Source organism: Numenius arquata, chromosome 6, assembly GCF_964106895.1.
Source record: "Numenius arquata chromosome 6, bNumArq3.hap1.1, whole genome shotgun sequence".
NCBI lineage: Eukaryota > Metazoa > Chordata > Aves > Charadriiformes > Scolopacidae > Numenius > Numenius arquata.
In genome coordinates, this window is record NC_133581.1 from 55,392,418 (window position 1) to 55,413,900 (window position 21,483).

General features: G+C 39.3%; 1 protein-coding gene across 1 annotated transcript in view; it reads right to left on the reverse strand.

Moving 5' to 3' along the window:
* BAZ1A (bromodomain adjacent to zinc finger domain 1A) overlaps positions 1–21,483 on the reverse strand; it is a 64,180-nt gene that overhangs the window by 39,370 nt on the left and 3,327 nt on the right. The window contains exons 3-4 of the mRNA XM_074149313.1: positions 16,247–16,525; positions 4,716–4,859 (exon numbers count right to left, since the gene is read on the reverse strand). Of these exons, the coding sequence (XP_074005414.1) occupies positions 4,716–4,859; positions 16,247–16,525 (423 nt within the window). The remainder of the gene's footprint in view (positions 1–4,715; positions 4,860–16,246; positions 16,526–21,483) is intronic.

The window sequence follows — 21,483 nt, forward strand, 5'->3', positions numbered from 1 at the left end:
GAAGGGACAGAAAAGATTTAGACTTAGAAACAGCAACACATCTACTAGACCTACAGAGAAGCACTGTCTACCTTGCATGATGCTATCTAACTTGAAGTCTCAAGTTGACACAGAACAACTCTAATTTAAGAAAAATAATAAAACCCCCACTCAGCTAGTTGTATTAGCAAAATAGAGATAAACTGTATAAACAAAGTAATTCAGTATACCCACTGGCAAGATTTTAACATCTCTGCCTACAATTTTAAGTTTGTTAAAATAGGCTTCATATTTTGGTCATACTGTGATTTGGTCTTCCGTGATCACCTTCATTACTTTAGCTGTCCTATCTTGAGACTGAAGGCTGTCGCTAGGAATTTCTGGATAGTATCAAATACAAACTTGTTCCGTCACCATATACCTCTGTGTTTCCAGTCCTTCAGTCTAACAAGCTAAAGAAGGACCAAAACAGACAATGTTCAGATACAGAATAAAAGATAGAATAGAAGGCAGAATGCCAATGTTATATCAAAAGTATATTATATATTTTTTTAATAGTCTCTCAGCTCCAATAGTCAAATGGTTAACTCTTGTATTGGTAACCTTTACTTTTTAGTTTGAGTAAATCCTTCTCTCACTGTCAGTGGATCATATATTAGCTCCAACCTAATTTCCAATCACACTAAGTTTTTTCTGCATAGTTTGTGAGTTTCCAATGATTATCCTAAGAAGTTAACATGTTACTGAAATCCTCCTCCACAAATCCAAATTTTAAGTCAAACTTTTGCCGAGTGCAGAAGAGGAAGAAAGAGGTCATTCAGTATACATAGAAAGCTTTATAAATTACATAGATTATGTAGTCACTTTGGCATAAAAGTCATAGTACTGTTTTTTGTTAGTTTTACTTTATAAAGCATTATATAAACCACATAAGAGTTAGCAAAGGTTAGACCCGTTTCGCAGCAGAGATCCCCTACAGCACGTCTCCACAGGACAGCTCTGACAGACCACCAGATCCAGAGGAAAGAATAACAGAATATCTTGTAACTTAGTAGGTGAAAACTGGAATGGATTCACCCAAATCAAACTAGTTTCTACTGCACTCAAGTAAAGGTGCCTAGCACCTGACAGAGTCTTGCATTTTTTGAATGAGGCTACTCTGAACCACTAACAGATAAGAATCTCATCAGCCCTTCAATTACTTTGCCACGATGGCCACACAACCTGGATAAAAATTTCTGCTTACAGTCCTGCCGTATTATATTCAGACAGCATGGTCTTACAGGAGCTTTACCAAGAAACTTCTGAGACCTTGTCTTTCCAAGTTACCTTGCCCAGGACATGACTATCTGTATTATCTGGTCTAAGCCTTGCTGGAGCTACCTATATCTTGCAGTATATTAATAGAACTAGAAAAAATGCACAGAAAAATACCGAGGGTTAGAGGATCTAAAAATCCATGCTGTTCTCCTCTTCCAAAAAAAGAGGCAGTGGCTTTTCTTCTTCTCTTTGACTAAGTTTGGGAATGGGAAAAGCTCCCTTGAAGAATGCTTGCTAAATTACACAATCATTTATGGTCTCCTCATGCTCCAGTGCAAGCCCTACGCGGAGCGTGAGTCAGCGTACGGATCCTGACAGCGGAGCTGCCCTCTGCACACCTCTGAAGGTTGCTGCTGCCAAGCTACTTTATACCAAGCAACTACAACTGTCCATTTGGAACTGCAAGTATTTCCTGGAATCTGACTAAAGCTTCAACACGGAAATACAGCAACCCGAAGACTGGTAACAGCATGCTGGTTTTACTGCTCTAGGGACAAGACAACAGCACTTCGCAACAAAATCCTGACTTTGAACTTCTGATGGAGATTTTAAGCTGCCTTCGATCCAGTACTTTCCTTACAATACCAAGTGGACTAAGACATCATTATTATTAGAGTCAGGGGGTGGAGGGATGAGAGAGGAAGAATGGAAAGATAATTAAAGATGAGGAAAGATTTGTTCTACTGAAGACACTGTATAGCTTTAATGATAAGCTATGACCATACTTCTTGAAAGATCCTGTTCATTTTTCTTCTCCAAATAGAGGCAGAAAACTAGGCTGAAGGTGCTGAAAAACCTGGATGGTAAGGTTCCACTGGCATTATTTCCAAAAACTTTCTTATCTCTGCATTCAACCCAAAATTTGCAGAACCAATTAACCCTTCCCCAAAATAAAGATGAGACTTCACTTCAAATTGAATAAATGCCCAAATTTACTGCCACGAACCTGCCAGCAAGCCAAGAAGAAGTTTTTCTTCTAGTATTTGTGATGTGGTTGACGGTTCATGTTACTGATAGTCCTGGCAGGAGGAATGCCATGAATTAAGTCGCAGCTAGTATTGTATATATTTGGCACTACAAGCCCCTTGATCTTCAGTCTGCTGCTGAGTGCTGAAGTGAACGCAAGAGTTCAACCTTACCCCAAAGTCTAGCAGTTTCGGGTATGAACACTGCTATTCTATGACGACTACTATCCTACAGCACCAAAGGGTGCCAGGGCGTAGCATCAACAGTTTAAGATTGCTACCTTTTCCTTCACAACCCAGGCCGTAGAAGGCAGCCTGCTTTTCTGAGGGGGCACAGAAGTGAGAGTGTCCAGGCCTCTTTGTCCCTGTACTACCTCAGCTTTTACTGCAGAACACAATAAAGAAGGTCAGCAGGAACACTTGTACAGAACGCGTGGCTATTTCTGCCCCGCGCAGACAGAAGCCGGGTCAGAGAAAGGTTGGGATCTCTAATGACATCTATTTTCAGTTAATATTCTCTAACCTTACAGATTCTTTAGGAAAAATATTTGCAGATGGCCCATCAATCTGTGCTGTGCTCCCCTCCCCGCCCCCCCAAACACCCCGAGCATCTGCTGTACCATTGTTCAATGGCACGGCAGCTTTGCACCACGCCTGGGCCTCAAAACCCGGAGATTTGTGTGCCCACGGAGGCAGAACTGTGGTTCTGCGCACATCAACTTGACACTGGTCCCAAGGCAAATCACATCTATGTTCTCCACAAACAGAAAAATATAATCCCTGAAGGATTAGGGCTGCAAAAGGATGTCATTCAGCTCAGTGGGATTTCTTACTGCGATAAGTAAGGGTATAAAGAACCTTAGATGCCAATATACAAAAATTGACAACAACGCTCTACTTTCAGATAGGTTTTACAGGTACAGCAAGTAATACTTTCCACATTTGCGATACCCAGAAACTAACTGGAGTGTTACTGCACTCTCGCATTTGTTATAAAAAGACTCACTTAAAACTTCCAGGAAGCATTTTAAGCCATAAGAGGTTTGCAATTTAAGCTTGTAGCATAAATGTTAGTTAGGTACTTAACAGAACAGTGCTTCAAAAATCTGTATATTCTCACAAGATTTCTCTAAGAGAAAGAAATTATTTTCCTTCCCTTCTCTGCATTGTCAAAATAAGTAATCAGCTAGAGAACCACAGACTGACTGGGAGCGTAAGACTCAGTCTTGCTACCAGCTCCGCATGCATGGAAGTGACAGCAATATAAAAGGATCAATCCCACAGTCAGCTCTGTGAACGCTTGCATTATTCCAAGAATAACCTCCTTTCAAATGCCATATGCCTTGTGGAAAACAGAAAATGCATTTATTTCCTCAAAGATGTAGGACCTCTTCATGAACAACTCGGACACTGCCTTCAAGAGACAGCACAGAATTTTTAAAATCATTTATCCCATGTTATTTTCTTAGCCAAGTGAAGACCTCCACCCCAGTTATTCAAGGCATGTCAGGACACTGAAGTCCTCATGCAGCAATCAATAAGAATAACTTCTGCATCCACATGACATCTCAAAGTCAATGACAGCTCATGTAAAGCCTGCATATTGCTAGATACAAGACTGGGGCCAACTTCAAACCTTCTTTTTTCATCAACATTGTGCTTGTGAAGCACAGAAATCTTTCTTCTCATCATACTGCTAGGATAAGGTGCATATATAAGCTCAATTACTGGTCAGTAAAGGGATACTCCAAATTAAACACCACAATTACAGTCAAGATGCTCTCTTATTCAATGTTACTAAGCTACTCTAGCCTGCAGGCAGTTCCTCAACACAGGACACACACAGTTTCACTGCATCTAAAATCATAATCAAATCCATGAAATGGTATATATATATTAATATGGACACGTGCACAATGAAGAAAGCTTTGTACATTTTTGTATTTTGGACACAAACACATTAAGTCTCTGAAAAGTCTTTCCAGAGAGTTCAAGTAAGGAGCACGTCCTTGTATTATAATGCCATCATGGGGCTCAGAACTGAGATTGAAGTGAAGTAATGTATCATGCTAAGCTAGGTAGTACCAGAGTCTAGAAATGCAGAACATGACTGCATTTTCCAAGCTGTAGCAGCCCAGGTTCTGCAGCACACAGAGGACTAGTGATAGGCATACATGGCTCTTCCACCATCTCTCAACAGAAACACTGTCATTCCAAATAGATTAACAATGATTATTCTGTAGGTACGCCATTTCTCACAACACACAGTTTTCTGGTGGATTACACATAGCATAACTGGCACCTGTGAATATTCAGCTTGTCACCTTCAGCTGGCTGAACGCTCACGATCCATACCGATCAAGCAATTTGTTTCGGTCAGACCCTGCCACATCTGCTTTAGTCTCATTTCCATCCAGCCCAAATGCTTTATCCTGTGAAAGTTTCACTTACCCATTTTGTGCAGAGCTATTGTGTGTTTCTGAGTCGTCACTGTCGCTGATGACAATTGTGTCTCCATCAGTGCTGCTGGCATGGCCATTCGCCATTCCATTGTGATGGGCTGGAGCTATCACTTCCAAAATCTTACACTGCAACCTGAAATTAAACACAGACATTTATTACCATAAGAGTCTTTCACTAGTGCAAGGAATCTAAAGTTGTAGCAGATGTTATTTTAAGAATACATATATAACTTAACATTGTATTGGCTACTAAATAAGTAAACACCTAAGAGCCTTGCACTGAAATACTAGGCAAAATATTAATTTAATGAGTTCCATCAAATAAATGAATGAATTCATTAGCTTACATAGCTGTCAGCTTCACTACTCGAGACAACAAATCAAGTCACTGGTAGACTTATTTGTGGTTGCAAATTTTTTTTCAGTTCTCGCTTAAGTAAATTAAAAGTTAACTTAATATGTTACTTTAAAACTACACACTAAACCTTTTACATTTATTTTGATAGCAGTCTAAGAAAAGCAAAAGATTTTCAGATCCCAAAGTATTTTTACTTATAACGGATCATCTTCTACTGCTGTCGATGACCTAAATAAACAAGGCTGAAATGATCATTATGCATCTAATCTTAATAATGGCCCATTTATCTGCTGACACATATTAAGGCTCCATCTGGCATGCACACAATTGACAAAACAAGTCTATCCCTTTGCCATCCTGAATGCTAGTTATAAAAGGCAGAATTAACTACATATTAAAAAGTATAATTAATCAACACTTCATGCTGGGTAACTGTATTATAGCTGGTTCTTAACCACTAACTTTCACCCCTTTCTGGAATTCCATGGTTCATATTTTTTAGTTTAATCTCCTAAAGCTTTGTCTGCTTCATGGAAATTAACTATTGCAGTCAATGGATGCTGTCACATACTACAACTAAAAGCTCAAAGGGCAGGGGGAGAAAGAACACATAATAATTCTCTTCTCTGGGCACCAAACTGTCACTTGAAATGAATAAAATGGAGAATACATGAAGCACAGGACTTGAATTAGCGTGGCATCATGCCTAAGTTAAAAACAAACAAACAAAAACCCCAACAAATCTATGACATACAAATTCTAAGTGCTGCTCTATCTGAACTGAACACTGGCAAACGGAAATAATGCCAAAATATTTCTTAAACACCTCTTTCTGCAAGCAGACAATACTATCCAAAATCTGCACACACTGAGGGGAAAAAAAAAAAAAAAAAAGAGGCGCAGATGGAGAAAAGTTGAAAACATTAAAAAAATCCTAGGTCATATTCATTTGTGAATTTAGCTAGGACCTGTAATGCAGTTAGTGCCTGTAGCTGTCCTCCCTCAGCCTCTCTCCAACAGGGAGAGTGCTCCAGGATGTTCTAACAGGATATGCTCTTTACAAAAATATAAAAATAATTTTAAAAACCCAAACTATTAACATCCTTATATGACAACATGCTTAATTATCCACGGGGACACCAGCACTGCCTACATGGAGAGGCAGCCTGAGTCTCCTGTACTCAATGACCACAGGCACGCTGCCATTCCAACGCAGCCGATCCCCTTTCCAAAGCTGGCCACTCTGGGGCTGGAAGACACGTTTTCCTGGTGAGTAGAGCCCAAGCTAATTAACTGTGCAAATCTAAATAAGACTCCGTGTAAAGATCCAAGAGCACCCAAGTATGTAATGGAGACAGAGCCTAGTGGCTGTTCACAAAATAAGTCCAAGTCCAACAAGGCTTATTAAGGTCTGGCCCAGCACCAGACTCTGGCTGAGTCCCAAGGGAAAAGTCTGTCATTACAGTATCGTTGTTTTCTGGTATTCGGAACATCAGAGCGTCCCCTTCATACTGAACAATACGGAGCTGGCTTTGTGGCAAAATTTTTTCAAATCCAACAAAGATCACCTGCTAAAAAAGACTTCTTAGTAGAATTATTTGTGTTTCAGATTATAAAATATATTTCCTGGAGAGTTCAATTCAATTCGAAAAACACTTAAATTAGTTTCTAACGGAAAATAATCAAAAGGACCAATGCTTAAGGCTACTGACACTTTTTCTAACTTGTTTACTATTTGAAGACCACTAGAGGGAGCGCATATACACTAAATTTGCAATCACAGTAAAACAGCCACATGAAAGCTAAATCGCAACCTATGCTACCCAATGCCATGAAAGGACAAAGAGGCTAAAACACACACACACGAATCAACCCTCCTGGTCAAAGAGGCTTGACTATTTAGTCACTGAATATTTTACCAACACTTCATTTACCTGTTTACCCATCAGACAGCCCTGTAATGTACAGGGTATCACATCTCCTTCCGCAAGAATGGCAATTATATATTCTATACACTTGATTCAGTAAGTAGCAAAATCCCCAGTACAGCTTACAGCCGCTTAGCTCTTTTTTTTCTTGCTTGATGTTATTAAATAGGGAGAATGACTAATGGAATAAGTTACCACAGAAAGCAAGTGATTCTCCATCCTCTATGCCTTTATTCAAATAATTACCAGAAGTCTTTGGGGACAGAATCAAGTGAAATACACATTACCTGGCTCAATAAAAGCATAATCCAATGAAATTTAATGGTTACTGACAGACAAGGGATTGACAAAATGCAGCCATTCTTTCTGGCATTAAAGAAATAATATTCTATGAATTGAGACTATCTTTAGCTTTGCTACAGTCAAGTCATGGCTAGTAGCAGCCAATTCCCTGGGCTGAGAGGCAAAGGCACTCTGCTTCTACTGTGAATGAAGGTCTGCTCTTCTCAATAACCTAATCATTCCCTGAGTTCACTAATACAACTTGTTTTATATCACAAGGCACATAAAACAGCAGAGCTGAAAGCTGAATGAAGCAAGACACTCAAATGAAGCACACTACCTGAAATACTTTCTAAAAAGGATACCTTAAGATCTCTACAGAGCTTATGTCAAAGTCAAACCTCGCTCACTCTGTTTCCCATGAAATAAGAACTGGGGGCACCTCAATCTAAAAAGACAGCAGCATTACAGTAACTAAATACACACCCCAGTATCCCCCTCAGTCAGGAATCACTTTCTTCAAACAACAATAAATATTGTGAAAATGCTTACAGCCACACTAAATGAATCCCAAAGATATTCAGAAAAGGATCGGGTAAATTGAGAATAGAGCCAACATGAACTTTTACACAATAGTCCCAGCTACTCTAGCTCAGACATTGACAGCCAAAAGCTACAACAGTAAATGTGCAAAAGGATTACCCCGTACTCCTACCTCTTTCTCCACTACAGGCTGCCATCAACAACAGGTTACAGGTCGCCATCAACAACAGGTTACAGGTCCTCTGACCTGTCCCTAACATGGCCTCTATGCTCACAGCTTTACTTTTTGCTAAGCTGAGAAAGCAAGCTCTTTGAGTTCCTCTTATATTATGGGAAAGGTTCCAAGAAGTGCTTGGCCTGTATGATTAAATCTGTTGGGTTTTGAAGAAAGAAGAACACCACAGGAGTCCAAAAGTTTTAAACACAGAGGAGATCACCAATGTATTTTTATTTATTTTTTAAATACCAGTGTATGTCTCTCAGATGAAAAAAGACTAAGATCTTCCATTGATTTCCATGAATTCCAGGTAGAGCTGCTCAGCTGCACGGGTGAGAGAACATAACAGACTCCCACAATCTAAGGGCAAGAGACACTGACTGGAGACTGTGGCACAGGACATAGTTCCTCTGGATACCCAACTCCATCAGTCTCGCTGTAGAAGAACGATTCTGGGCCGTGCTTTGAAGAGCAGCTTAACACAACCAGCAGAAAACTTCAAGGTAGGACTGAACCTCATCACTCCCAGAAGGACAGTAAGGAAGCGGCAGGCTGAAGGTGCACAAAAGCAAACTGCACTTGCAGCCTCAGGCTGCTGCTCCATGAGATACAGAGATGACTTAACAGTTCCATCTTCCCTTCCCATTCCTCCTTCCGGCTGCAACCTTGGTGTAGTCCTTCCTTTTTGTAACCCTGGTGCTCAGTATCATTTATTGATGTTAAATTGTATTCACTTACCTAACAAAAAAAACCAAAAAAAAACCCCAAACCCCAAACCCAACCCAATGTGAACAGCTGGGTGAACTTTTGTCCCATCAGCTACTTCAAGCGGCTCACTGGAGGGTCCGATGAGAACTAGAGCATGTGCAAGAGGCAAATATTGGCCAGAGACAAAAGCAGAGGAGGAAGAAGCAGTAAGACCTCCCTCATTTAGAAGCCCTACGACACTCTGATTTCTTGAGTAGCTCAGTGATTTCAGTAGTTTATCCTTCCTGAGAAATGACATCTTGTCATATGAACACCGGGTCCCTAGAAGAGTCTGTTCCAGGGAAACCACGCATCTAACAAGGGCAAGACATGGTACATGCTTCAAACTCACCAGTAGTCCAAGGTGAGAGTGACTGAAGAAAACCCAGAACAAAGGGTAAGTATAACTTACTTGCCACATTGGTCTTTCATTCAGCTCAGCAACTCAAAAGGTACACACAAGCTATTATGGGCTGTGGGACAAGCAGGTATCTCCATCCGCCTCTGCTGAAGCAGCAGCAAAACACAATTTGAAGAGGAGAAAGAGGAGCTGCTGTCCACTGTGTAACAGGCCAAAAACAACCATCGCAGGATGTCAAGCGGAAACCTTAACCCTGCAATTATCAGCACTTTCACTTAACTCAGAGAAGTTCTTCCCAAATGCTGAGTAGGCCTTTACATCCAACCAAGGCTGGAGTTGGAAGCCGTGAGAGGAGAGACCACTTCTCACTGCCCATCAGCTCAGCATTCTGCACAACAGCTTTTGATCTGACTGGCGCTACCTACTGTGATATAAGTAATAGTCTGGCATTCTGCTATGTCCTCATTTCAGGTCAAAAACCCAAGATCCCTTGAAGGCCCGGGTGAGTTATAAATGTGCTTCTGTATGCTCTACCATAAGCAAACAGAAAACATCCCTTACACGCAGAGGGCTGTTTCAAATGGGGTGATGGGGGAATATTGCAATACTTTGAGGCCAACTTTTAACATAAAGAAAACAACGATCAGTGAGTCAGAAGCAAAAGAAAACTCACTTTTTAAAACAGAAAAGTTTTTTCAATGCCAAAATGAAAAAGCATACCTTTTCTAATAGTATGTAAAGTTAGTTGTATACAGAAAACCCCCAAAAAAGTCAGTAATACAAGAAGCTACAGTAGCAAGTACCACGAAGTACCAAAACACTATAGCCTCATTCTGTTTTGTCAGCTTTTAGTAAGTTTTTAAGAAGTAAATGTCAGGTAAGTGCAGTAACTCATATCCTTGTCCTAACAGTTCTCAACACTTGAAAGTAATTAGAGAGATAAAAGCGAGGCAAGATCTGAAGGAGTGACATCTTTTACTAAGCTAACTGGTACAGTTTAATGCACACACAAAACAAAAGCACACAACAAGGAGACAATTTTTATGCACATAATGGCTTCCTGCAGTACAGTAAGAGCTGCTGTTTTCAAGTTTTAGCATCTTCATTTGTCTGTCACTTTACAGGCAAGATTGTATGCTCAAAGAAACTAGTAAGATACATGTTTTTACTTAGGACAAGAGAATCCTATATATACAGTAGCTGCATTGGCTCTCCTGTGGAACTATGACAGCACTAGCGGTAACACCAGTATATGTATTGTTTCAAGTGTCCAGCCTTTTGTTCATAGTATTGCACTGATGAAAAAAAAAATCCAAATCATAAAAAAACAACCCCAAACCCATTCCTTTAAATGTATAGTTATAAAAGTAGAGTGTGCAAAGAAATGAGAGCTAACAGAAATTGACAGCGTCCAAAAATAGCTGTGACAGCTGTTCAACAATCTTTAAGAAAGGAGTTGCAGATTCTCTCATCATCTATCTATCTATCATCATCTCATAGCTTCCATTAGTCAATTACAAATATATTTATTGGTCAACAAACACAAATATATTTATATCCCAAAGGACTTAAGGGCAGTGGAAAGTGAATGCCTTAAATGTGATTTTTCCAGGCCAGGAGTTGACTGATCCTTAAACAGCAATGCCCGAAGAATGCAAACTGTACTTGCTCTATGAATAGGTAAGCTGCTCTCCAGTACTGTCAGCCATGCTGTTTCATAAGCACCACGATAAATTTGCTACCAGAATTCAAATTCACCTTCCAAAATAAAGTAGGAAACTTTTTCTACAGGAACTTATACTTAAGCCTCACCACTTCAAAAACACACTGTAACTTGCTGCTTCTGTAGATATTAGCTCCAGTGCCTCTGCATCCAGACAGCTTTGCAGCCTACATCTCAAAGGGGAAAATTTGTTGGTGGAGTAGAAAATAATTTAAATTCACTGTAACTTGTTAAAGTCTAAACATGGAAGACACTTTGCCTTTTACTACCTAGTGGTCTTATATTAACTGTTCTCAGAAACAGTTCTCAGTTCTCAGAAACTGAGTTCTCAGAAACTACCTAGTTCTCAGAAAACAACTGTATATATAAGCAAGTAATACCTTGTTGCCAGTTTAAATGAAAAAAAATTGGAAAATCAGCTATAATCTTATCTCTTACAGGGATTATCTTCTACCATCCCAACTCTGTATCAGCCAGGCATAGTCATGGCCAGCAACACGCTTCCTGTGCCCCAGTTAAGACTTAAAGATGAAAACAGTATGTAAATCTTTTAATTGGCCTAATGCAGTGGTTAATCCACTATGAGCAGTCCTAAAGCACTGGGACACTAGCCAAAAAATTGATGAGTTAAAAAAAGAAGTTTCACTTACAGACAAGGCTGCTCCCTGATTACTTAGGTTTCCTACAGCTCGGAAATGGTCAACATCAGATCATTTAGAGCAGAGAAAGGATGTTAACCTATACCCAACGTATGATCACATCCAGCAATCTTCCTAACAGAGAACTTCATCTGCTACTTCTGTAAATAGGTTCATTTGAAAAACACTATGTTCTTGTACAGCATTCTGGTGTTACCTGCTCACTGACAGTAGGCATGTATTCTTTTGCAGTGGTGTCATCTAGTGGTCAAATTCAATGAAAAAGACATTACTTTTTTATATCTGCCACGTTCTGTATGGTTTCCTCCTTCTTATATAGTACCTTTAAGCAGGTGGTTGACTTCATAATTAAGTTCTCTACTAATTGTTGGACATCAACTGGTTGTCCTCCACCCTCCTGTCACATAAGCTATTTTTAAGGGCGGGGGAAGGGGAGCTGAAGAGCTAGCAGAGTTGTCCAACCTAAAACCTTAGATCTCTTCACTGCTCAAGTCAGACTGCAGGCTTACAGATTAATTAACTAATTATCACCCTGCTCACTTGTATACCCTAAAAAAGACAGCCACTATTTCTTGTGATAGCATCCAGTCTCAGAACACTGATGATAAATCACAACTGGTTGTTCACACATGCTTTAAATCTAGTTTTTTCCTCTGACAAACTAAAATAATAATAATAATAAAAAAGCACACTCCTGACCTCGAGGAGAAAGGAACAGGTCCCACAGCTGAGCGAGTTACACAGTTGTAGGTTTTATTTCATGTGCCTGAGGCATTTGCTGAGGTTATTTCAGGCAGGCCTTCCACACCACAAAGTTCCAACTTCCAGGTAACTGACTTCAGATGCCAAGATATTGAAAATCAGTTTCACAAGCTTTAAGTGCCAATAACTCAACAGGGTACTATGACAGCAGCAAATGACCAGGTTACTGCAAGAAATGCCATTCCTTGTGGAAAAATAAAAGGCCAACTGGTATGGTGTGGGTCTTAAACTCTCAGTTCTGAAGAGCAAATATAGGAAGCAATTCCAGTGATGTGGTCTTTTTTCCTCTATTTCAGTGAAACGTGAACTAAAACATCAGCTGCTTATTTTACATCTTAACTGACCATGGCTAACATGAATATTGCTCTAATTCTCCCTCCCCCCCCCCCCCCCCCCAAATCTTGAATAACTTCCATGCCTTTTTCAATAAATTACTTTCCATAAACAGCAATTTGACATTCTAAATAACAGTAGTTATATTGCCAGCTGTTTTCAATTCCTTGGCAACTCAAACTTAAACTCAATTTGATATTAAGTTTTCTGTCTATATTATTTGAAACATAAGTCAAAAACTTCATATAATTTTATCTTTTATGAAGGTAATACCAGGAAAACATTGTTACACAACTCCTACAGTTCTTTAACTGGGAATCCAAGCACCTCATGTTTTAAAGCATAGCACAGCTGCTGCTTTGGAGAAAAGTCAGCCCCAGTTTGGCCAGAAAAGCTGGACATGTACAAATCAAAAAAGCTGGCCGTTCTTAATCAATACATTGTCTGAAAGAGTTAAAGAGCAAGCAGAATTATCTCCTTGTTGCTTCTACTAGATTTCCAAATTGCATGCATCATTTTCAGAGACTGCCTGAACAGGCCACATCACAGGACTGGGGGGCTTTCTCTGCAATTTCTTTCTGGCTGATAAGGCCTGCTGAGAGACCAGACACACCAAAACAACAGGAAGACAGAATCTCTCCCAAACTTGCCGAGTTCCTCCTAGCAGACCTCAGCAACAAGGCGGAAGCAGCCAAATTCAAAACTGAGCAGCATAACAAAAGGCTAGAAACCAGAAGTGCCTGATAAGGACCTAAGACCAGAAAAAGCAACGGGGCATCAGATTCTGCAACAACCAGAACACACGGGCTGGATACAAGAACCTACAGTCTCACAAAAAAATCTTTGGCTTAGCCTCTGCACAAACCACCCATCCTCTTTCTAGACGACCTGCCCACTGCTTACAGTACTACAGACTACTTCACATGCTCAAGGTAAAAGCATCTACATTAAGCCAAAAAGCTAACCCTTCTACCATTTGGGTTCCCTCCCATTTACTTTGTTCAAAATCTAAAAAGCTGCATCAAAGCAATCTATCCTACGAGAATATTACAAGTGAAAAATTTAGGAGTTCCAAAATATCAATACTTAAATTGCTGGAGCAACCTCCCTTTATCCCTGGTTACACATGCATGATGCTGTAGGCTTCGCATTAAGAGATGCGCGGAGCTCAGATAATAAACGATCCTGCTGACATTACACGCGCAAAAAGCTTCATACATTAATGCAGTGGAACATTTTACACCACTACAACACAACTGGGGTTTCGTGATCTGCCAAATTCTGCTGGTCTCGTAGGATGCTATTACACTATAGATGGGCTGTGACCATTTTTGCTAGAAAAGATCACAAAACCATAGCTGCAAATGACAAGCATGCGCAAATGGCGCTGTGGAACAGCAGTGTTATTTACAAGTAACATGAGATGGTATACTTAATCCCCAATGTAGTACTTCAAAATATAGGTCAAAGTCAACTGTTAATTGGGTGGAAGAATAACTATGCCTCACCTCCTCCCACTTTGTATTCTTTAATTATGTATCTCTAAGCATAAAAATCCCTCTGCACTACCATGTTGTTTGCAGTGTTTCCTGGATTTAGTATTGAAGGTCTGAACTGGGGCTCTGCTACACATGTCTAGAATATCGGTGGCATACAACTAGCTAAGGCGCATTCTTCGCGCTTCATTTTACCAGGCACAAGTTTATACTTACGTAGTTTAAAACATATAGTCCGTAGCAAGTTAGTTTTGATGGAAACAGATTTTATCTGAAACTTGGGTATTTCAAATGGTATCTAACCCACCCCAAAGGCTTAAGAAATTTAGCTTATAGCCTACTAATATATCGATCTGTGAAAGTGGAACACAAACACAAAATTGTTAGATATGTATCCCAACACAATTTTGAATAACCAAGAATATTGAGTTAAAGGCTGGTAAAAAAAGATCACACTATCTTCATGAGATAGAATCATATCATAACTTTATCTGAGCAGAATTTAGCTTACATGGTAAGTAGAAACCATTTTGTTAGAGCAAACAAAAGCTGATTTATGGTGTACTAAAAAAAGAAAGGTGAAAAGGATTCTGAATTTCAAAAGACGAAGAAACAAGAGAGACTTGTATTTATCACATATAAGTGCACTTTTAAGCTTTGAAAAGCTAAGATGGACAAGCATAAATATTTTAGCTAAGAAAAGTAATAGAAAGACAGGAAGGTCGTCTTGGGGAAAAAAATGTTCTTCTAAAAGTATTCTTTTTGCTATTATTTTGGAAACTGACAGTATCTTCAAAGATTGAAAACAAACACATTTCATTGAGCAAATGAAATCCAACAGCTGAGCTACACTGATAGTTCATAATATTCAGGTTTAAGCAAAAGGAATGTAATACTAGTAGTAAGATGGGTCTAGTTACTAGACAAGTACAAAGATGAGAAAAACAGAGACAAACTTTGGATGTAGGTTTTCTGTGTAGAAAGCAGCAAGTCTACCGAAGTTGGTTTTGTCCTGGCTTTGCAGGCTGGGACTCCACTGGTTGAAAGGAGTAGAGCAGGGAAGAGATGGAAAACTTTTCTATTAAACACCAACCTTATGTACACACCCATACAAATTTCCTTACAATTTATCTCCTGCAGCACATCAACAGATATTTCTTCCTGATGTAGGGCAAAATTTACCTTAAATAACATCTGGATCAGCCAGTAAAAAAAAACCCACAAAGAATTAACTATGTTCTCTGATGACCGTTTTGAACCAGCCCACTCCTATCACCCAATATACACCAGATTACGCGCAGAGACCTCAGGGTACCCACAGAAGCCGATGTGTTGTGCCCTCTCTGCTCTGCAGTGTAAGAGGGCACCTTACCAGAAGCACTTTTGCACACATTCTGCAGCTATTTCCAAGTTCAGCATGTTTAAATCTTTCCCATTTTAAACCTCAGTTAGGTGAAACTGTAAACTCATTTAGACAAAACATAGATCTTTTCTCTCCCAGAAGTTGCTTTAAAGAAAGACTCAAGCTAGCTACGTACTGTAGAACAACTTACACTATAGAGCATATGTACTGATGATATCAGAAAGCATCTGAAGCTTTCCAACTTTTAATCAGCCTAAGATAACATTAAAAAACTTGCAATATATACCTCAGTATGAGTGGAAAAATGCCACACTAAATCCCAGCTAATCAGCTATTACAAACACTTTACAATTAATTCCCAACTTCTCTGAGAATGCACTCACAATTTTCATCACTACCTAAAAACCATTCTGAGTACACAAAACTCATTCTACAAATAACCCATCTCTCTCACACAAATACACCATTTGCGTGAGGGGACTGACATTCCTTTGCAAGTCCACCACTCTGACTGAAAAACTGCTGTATCAAGACCTGAGAGAGCCATCCTGTCTCCACAGCTGCTTCTAAGCCCAGCAATACAATCCTCCTCCTAATTAACGCAAGGAGGAACAGTATCAGTAGCTTAAGCATCACACCTCACTTCTGGTGCGCTTGATGGAGTTTATTATCCTGATTTTGGTGTAAAAGAAGCACACACAAGAAATACACCAAACGAAATACGCATTTATTTTTTAAATATACTTACCTTGCACCATTATTTCTAACTACTTCCACTGTTTCCCCAACGAAATACCGATCCTTGACATAAGCAAAGATTTCATCACAGATCTCATGAAGTCGGGAGCGATGGGTAAGGGTGGCCAAGTAGAGAACTGGAATGATGAGTGCTTCTGGAAAACTTTGAAGATTAAGTCTGGCTTTCTTCTCCGATTCCAGTGCTTCCTGATATGTGAGTCCTGGTTTACCTGTGACAGCACAGCTCCACACAAGGCTGTTGCACAGAATGGTGCGTTCAAAAAAATCACTGAAAAGAAAGAGGGTGGGGGAGACAGAAAGGAAACGGTTGAGTTCTGATGAATGTTTTCAGTTTTCTCACAATTAATACAGCGGCAAATTTCTTTTACAAGCCTGAAATGCAAAGGCAGCTCTACCCCTGTACAAGCTGTAGATAATCAAGGGTTATTTACCACTTTTGAGCCACGGCATGGTAAATTGCCATTGTTAAACCAGTGGCTCCTCTCACTACCGTCTACAGTAACAGCATCAAGACCTAGAAGTGCTGCAAATAAATATTCACATATAAGAAGCCTTATGCATAAGAATAACCACATTGAGTTTAATAGGTGTCATATCCTCCTCACATCCTCCACATTTCCACAAATATTTGCAAGAGGAGGGTCTAAAACTGTACAAACATAAAATAACCTTAAGATCACAGAAACACGTTGAAACTTGAATAAGTTTCAGATTTTGAGTGCCCTAGCTGACAAATGAGAAGATGGGAGAGGTAAAAAATTAATGTCAAGTAGTTCTCTAAATAGTTTTTATTCCTTCACTGTTTGCATTGCTCTTAGAAAAAGCATTAAACTATTTTTTTCCTACAGATTCTTCTCCTCCCTTGTTCCATTAGCAAATATTGATTCTCCTTCACTGTATTTCCAATTAATGCTAAAATTACATTGTTGTTATTGCTTGTTTACTAGTTATTATACTAGAAACAAGAAAGAAGAGCTCTCATTAGCCAGTATCTGTCAATTTTTGACAGGTATCAGAAAAACATTGGTTTGTTAAAACACCTTCTAGATGAAGTAGATGATGTAGCTATTCACAAAACCATGTTAAAACATCATATACTATGGATCAGTGCTGGGGCAGCAGAGCAATCTTTCAATATGCCCTGGTTCAGACAATGATTTTTATTTGCCTTCGTTTAAAAATCTTAACGGACTAGTACTGATAAGTATGCAGCACACAATATGACAAACTGACTTTTGTTTTGCTCTGTATCAGTTCAACATCGCTATTCCAAGGCAGACAAAGTACTTTCAGAACACTGCAGGCTACACAAAATACCTATACTGAAGTTCCATTCCTTTAAAAACAATTACACTGCACAGTGTTCCCATTTTCAAAAGGGCAGAACTGTTCAAATAATTTCTAGTGATGGGGTTGAAGAATTGGACAGTTCACACTTTGAGTTTTGACTTGCAGGCTCCCTGCAAACTCAAGCTGGCAAACGTGCGCCAGTCAGACTGATGCAGATGGGGATGTTCACTGCAGATGGACAGATGAACCATAACATTTTGTAAATGAAAATGGAAATTCCCGATTGAGGACAATGGAGGGTCCTGGCTCAGATAATCCTTTCTGCACAAGCATAGGATTCCTCTGAGTGAGAGAAAGATGCTTTAGGAAAACCATCAGCTGCGAGAAGGGGAAAAGGACAGAACAGATATATTATCTTAATACTATTTAATAGCTACAAAATTTCGTGGTTTTGTATCACCTGCTTCTACTTAATATATTTGACAGTACACGGGTCTAACACTTGTAAGTAATAAGGAATAATTTGGGTTTGCTCACTCTAAACAAGAAAAGGAAAATAACAAAGGAGAGAGAATGAGAGAAATTATTCTTCAACATACGAAGAACGGATGGCTGTCAGTCATTCTTTGTGCACAGGACAGAATATTCTTTTTTTGCTGTCAACCATGCTGAACCAGTACCTTTAAAATGTTTAAGTAACTATTCTATACCTTAAAGAACAGGTTAGACAAAAATCTTTTTATTTTCCCCCCAAGGTGATGGAATACATCAAACATGATCTCTTCAGGTCTCTTCCTGCCCTACATTTCAATACTTCTGTATTAAGAGTCACAATAATTTTTAGTAGTCTTACTGACTTCAATGGATAAAGAAACATTTACTCAAATCTTCATGCAGCTGTGCATCTCTACAATATTTTTGTGTCTCACTTATCAAAGAGGTTCTTGATAATTATCTTTAGCCAGGAAAGAGAAAACCACCCTAAGAGTTATTTAAAAAATGTACCAGAACATAATTTTCAAAGATTATGGAAGTGAAAGGGGAAAGAAAAAAAATAAAAAGGGGGGGGAGAACAGAGAGAGAGAGACTGAGGTTGACGCTGAGAGTGTCCCTTTAAGAGCTGCTGTTATTCTTTGTGAGGGGACACCGGGCAGTCATGCTATTTAAAGCAACAGCATTGAACTTACAGGGGAAAAAAAAAAAAAAACAACACAAAAACCCAACCACCAAACCAACAAAACCCTCTCTAAAATTTTTTAATCCATGATTATTACATGTGAAAAATTCTAAGATTACTTTAACTGAAACATATTTGAGGAAAACGTTCTTCCATTTGCATACATGAGTAGTTTGTGTATCTAGTTTCATTCTCCCTCATTTCCTCTTTTGTTTTGCGTGGATTTTCCCCCCCCTGCCGTCAACTTACAGGGAAGAAAAAAAAAAAAAATTGTGTGAAAAACCATTACACTCCATTTTAAAAGCCATTATTTGTCTTTTGCTAGTCATTACCTATAGCACATCAAAACCATCTGTGGCTTAGTCTGTTAACACAGTTTTATTGCAACGTTTTAATGATCTCGCTTTAACTTGGTTTGAGAGAGGGGAGAAAACAAGATCCCAACAGTATAGCAGTAGATGTTATTTGTAGTACTCTTTCTGTCCCTGTCTCTGGCGCACCTCAGTTACCACAAAAGGATTTACAAAGAGCACACACAACAGCGACCAAACCAAGAGAGCAGTAGCAGCAGCAGCACTGATACCCTTTCTTCCTTACTTAAATAACACACTTGATCATATTCTACATTCAACTTAAATTCACAACAGCAAGTGCATCTGCTGCTACATCACATCTGAAGCCTTATCTATGTCTTTATCTAGGGTATTACGCTCTTTGGGGCTTCCTCACTGCTTCAAGATCTCTGTAACTCTTGACAACATGGAGAAGGAAGTTCATACACAATACGTCCACCAAGCTCACTCGCGTGGTCCCACCCACCCGTGAGAAGTCAAATGGGACTGCAGAGCCCCGGAGAAGATGTCCAAATCAGCTCAACTACTGGAGGAGCGGGGACTAAGAACTGAGTTGTCTTTGCAGCAGTAATCAATGCTCATTTCTCAGCTGGATGCCTTCCCCTCCCTCCCCCGTTTACATTATATAGTTAGTTTTCCAAGCGAGGTAAGGAAAACAGCAAAATTATCAGCAAATACTTTACTTGATAGGTATCCCATAGGAGGCAGTTCATTAATAGAAGCTAGAAATAAGTTATGTGCAATCTCTGTGCTGACTGCACTTGTAATGGATATAAAAATCCAGCCTAGAAATGACATGCCTTTTGCTTGAATTAACCAAGTATTCCCACCGACTTTTTGCTGTGTTTCAAGAACACGTTTGTTTCAAAACATTTACTTTCATTCATTTTCTTAGCGTCTATTAAAAACAAGTTGTGCAGCTTCTTTTTTTAAACAGAAAAATTATATATCGGAGAACGTAAAACGTGAGAAAGTCATGTTAAGCGAGTGAGACTTAAGAGAGAGGAAAAAGCAGGAAAAACCAAATCTATGGGATGGCTAATTTGTAATAACTTCTATTTTTAATTCTGAAACCCCTACAAGCCTCTAATATATAATCTATTTAGCCTATGGTAGGAGGGTAATAACAAAAGACAAACTCTGTGGGTCTGGATCACAGAAGTGTTCTCACACACTGCCTTGTCTCCAGAAGTGGTCAATAATGCATATTACAAAATAATGCACAAGAGAAACAAACAAAACCTAGAGAGAGGTTTATTCCTTAATATTTACAGGTTCATTATGCATTAAGGAATGTATTTCAAGTTTATGAGTTTCTCTTCAACAGAACAGAAAAAAATCCACCTAATTTAACTAAGGACACTTTAAAAAGCCTTTTGAACAGATCTCTTTTTGACTGTAAGCAAGAATTCCACTGGCCAGTCTATAAAGAAGTTTCAATAAGTTTTGAAGATGCAAAACTCCTCTTTCCCCTCCGTGTTTTAGAATGAGGAACCTTCCTACCACTGTTTCTGTACTACTCATAGTTTTTCAGTCTGTCTTCACAAGCAAGGCTTCCCATCCTTCAATAGTAGCTTTCACCACACATCTATATCAGCTATTAACTTTCACAGACAACGTGTCAAAGACTGGTGGTAACATCCCACTGGTTTAATGTGTTTCTCATGCATCCCGTGCATCTCATGCACCCCTGTGCTTGCTTTTCCAGCTACTACTACAGCTCCAGACACTCTTCTGTTGGCCCGTCCCCAGGTCTGTCCCTCTAACGAGGACAACAGCCAGGCACGAAGAACATCAGTTCGCCCAGTTCCTGTTACTCCTGATAAATATAATCGAATGCTGCCACCTCACTGCACCCCCTTTTAAAGGGTTACAAAATTATGTGATGGTATTTCAGATTAAAAAGGAAATACATTCTTAACGGGAAAGTCACTTTACAAAATACTTGTCTTGCCAAATTCTCCTCGCATTAGCATGATGATTTCTTATATGGATAAGAGTAATGCTAATGTATGATTGTATCCATCTCCACGATAGCTGTTATTGGCACGAAAGCAGCTTTTCAACACTAGGTTTGTGCTCCGTAAAAAAAAAACCCAACCAAAACAACTACCAACAAAAAAACAAGTAAGAAAACAACCATTTGTAGGAACTGCAAGCATTCATATAGTTGAGAAAGGGGGTGAATTCAGGTTACCATATGTGTCTATACAGCCTGCCTGATCTAGTCAGACTCTATAATTTTTAAATTGTCCCCTCAAAAAACTCAAGTTGCTATTGCAAAAGTAGATTCAGAGAAGCCTTAGACAATGGTTTTCTTTCATGAAACAGTTCATACAATTTTTAAAGGGTGGGCCCGCCCTATCCCTATGAATCTAGTCGCCCTTGCTCAGGCAAAGAAATGGG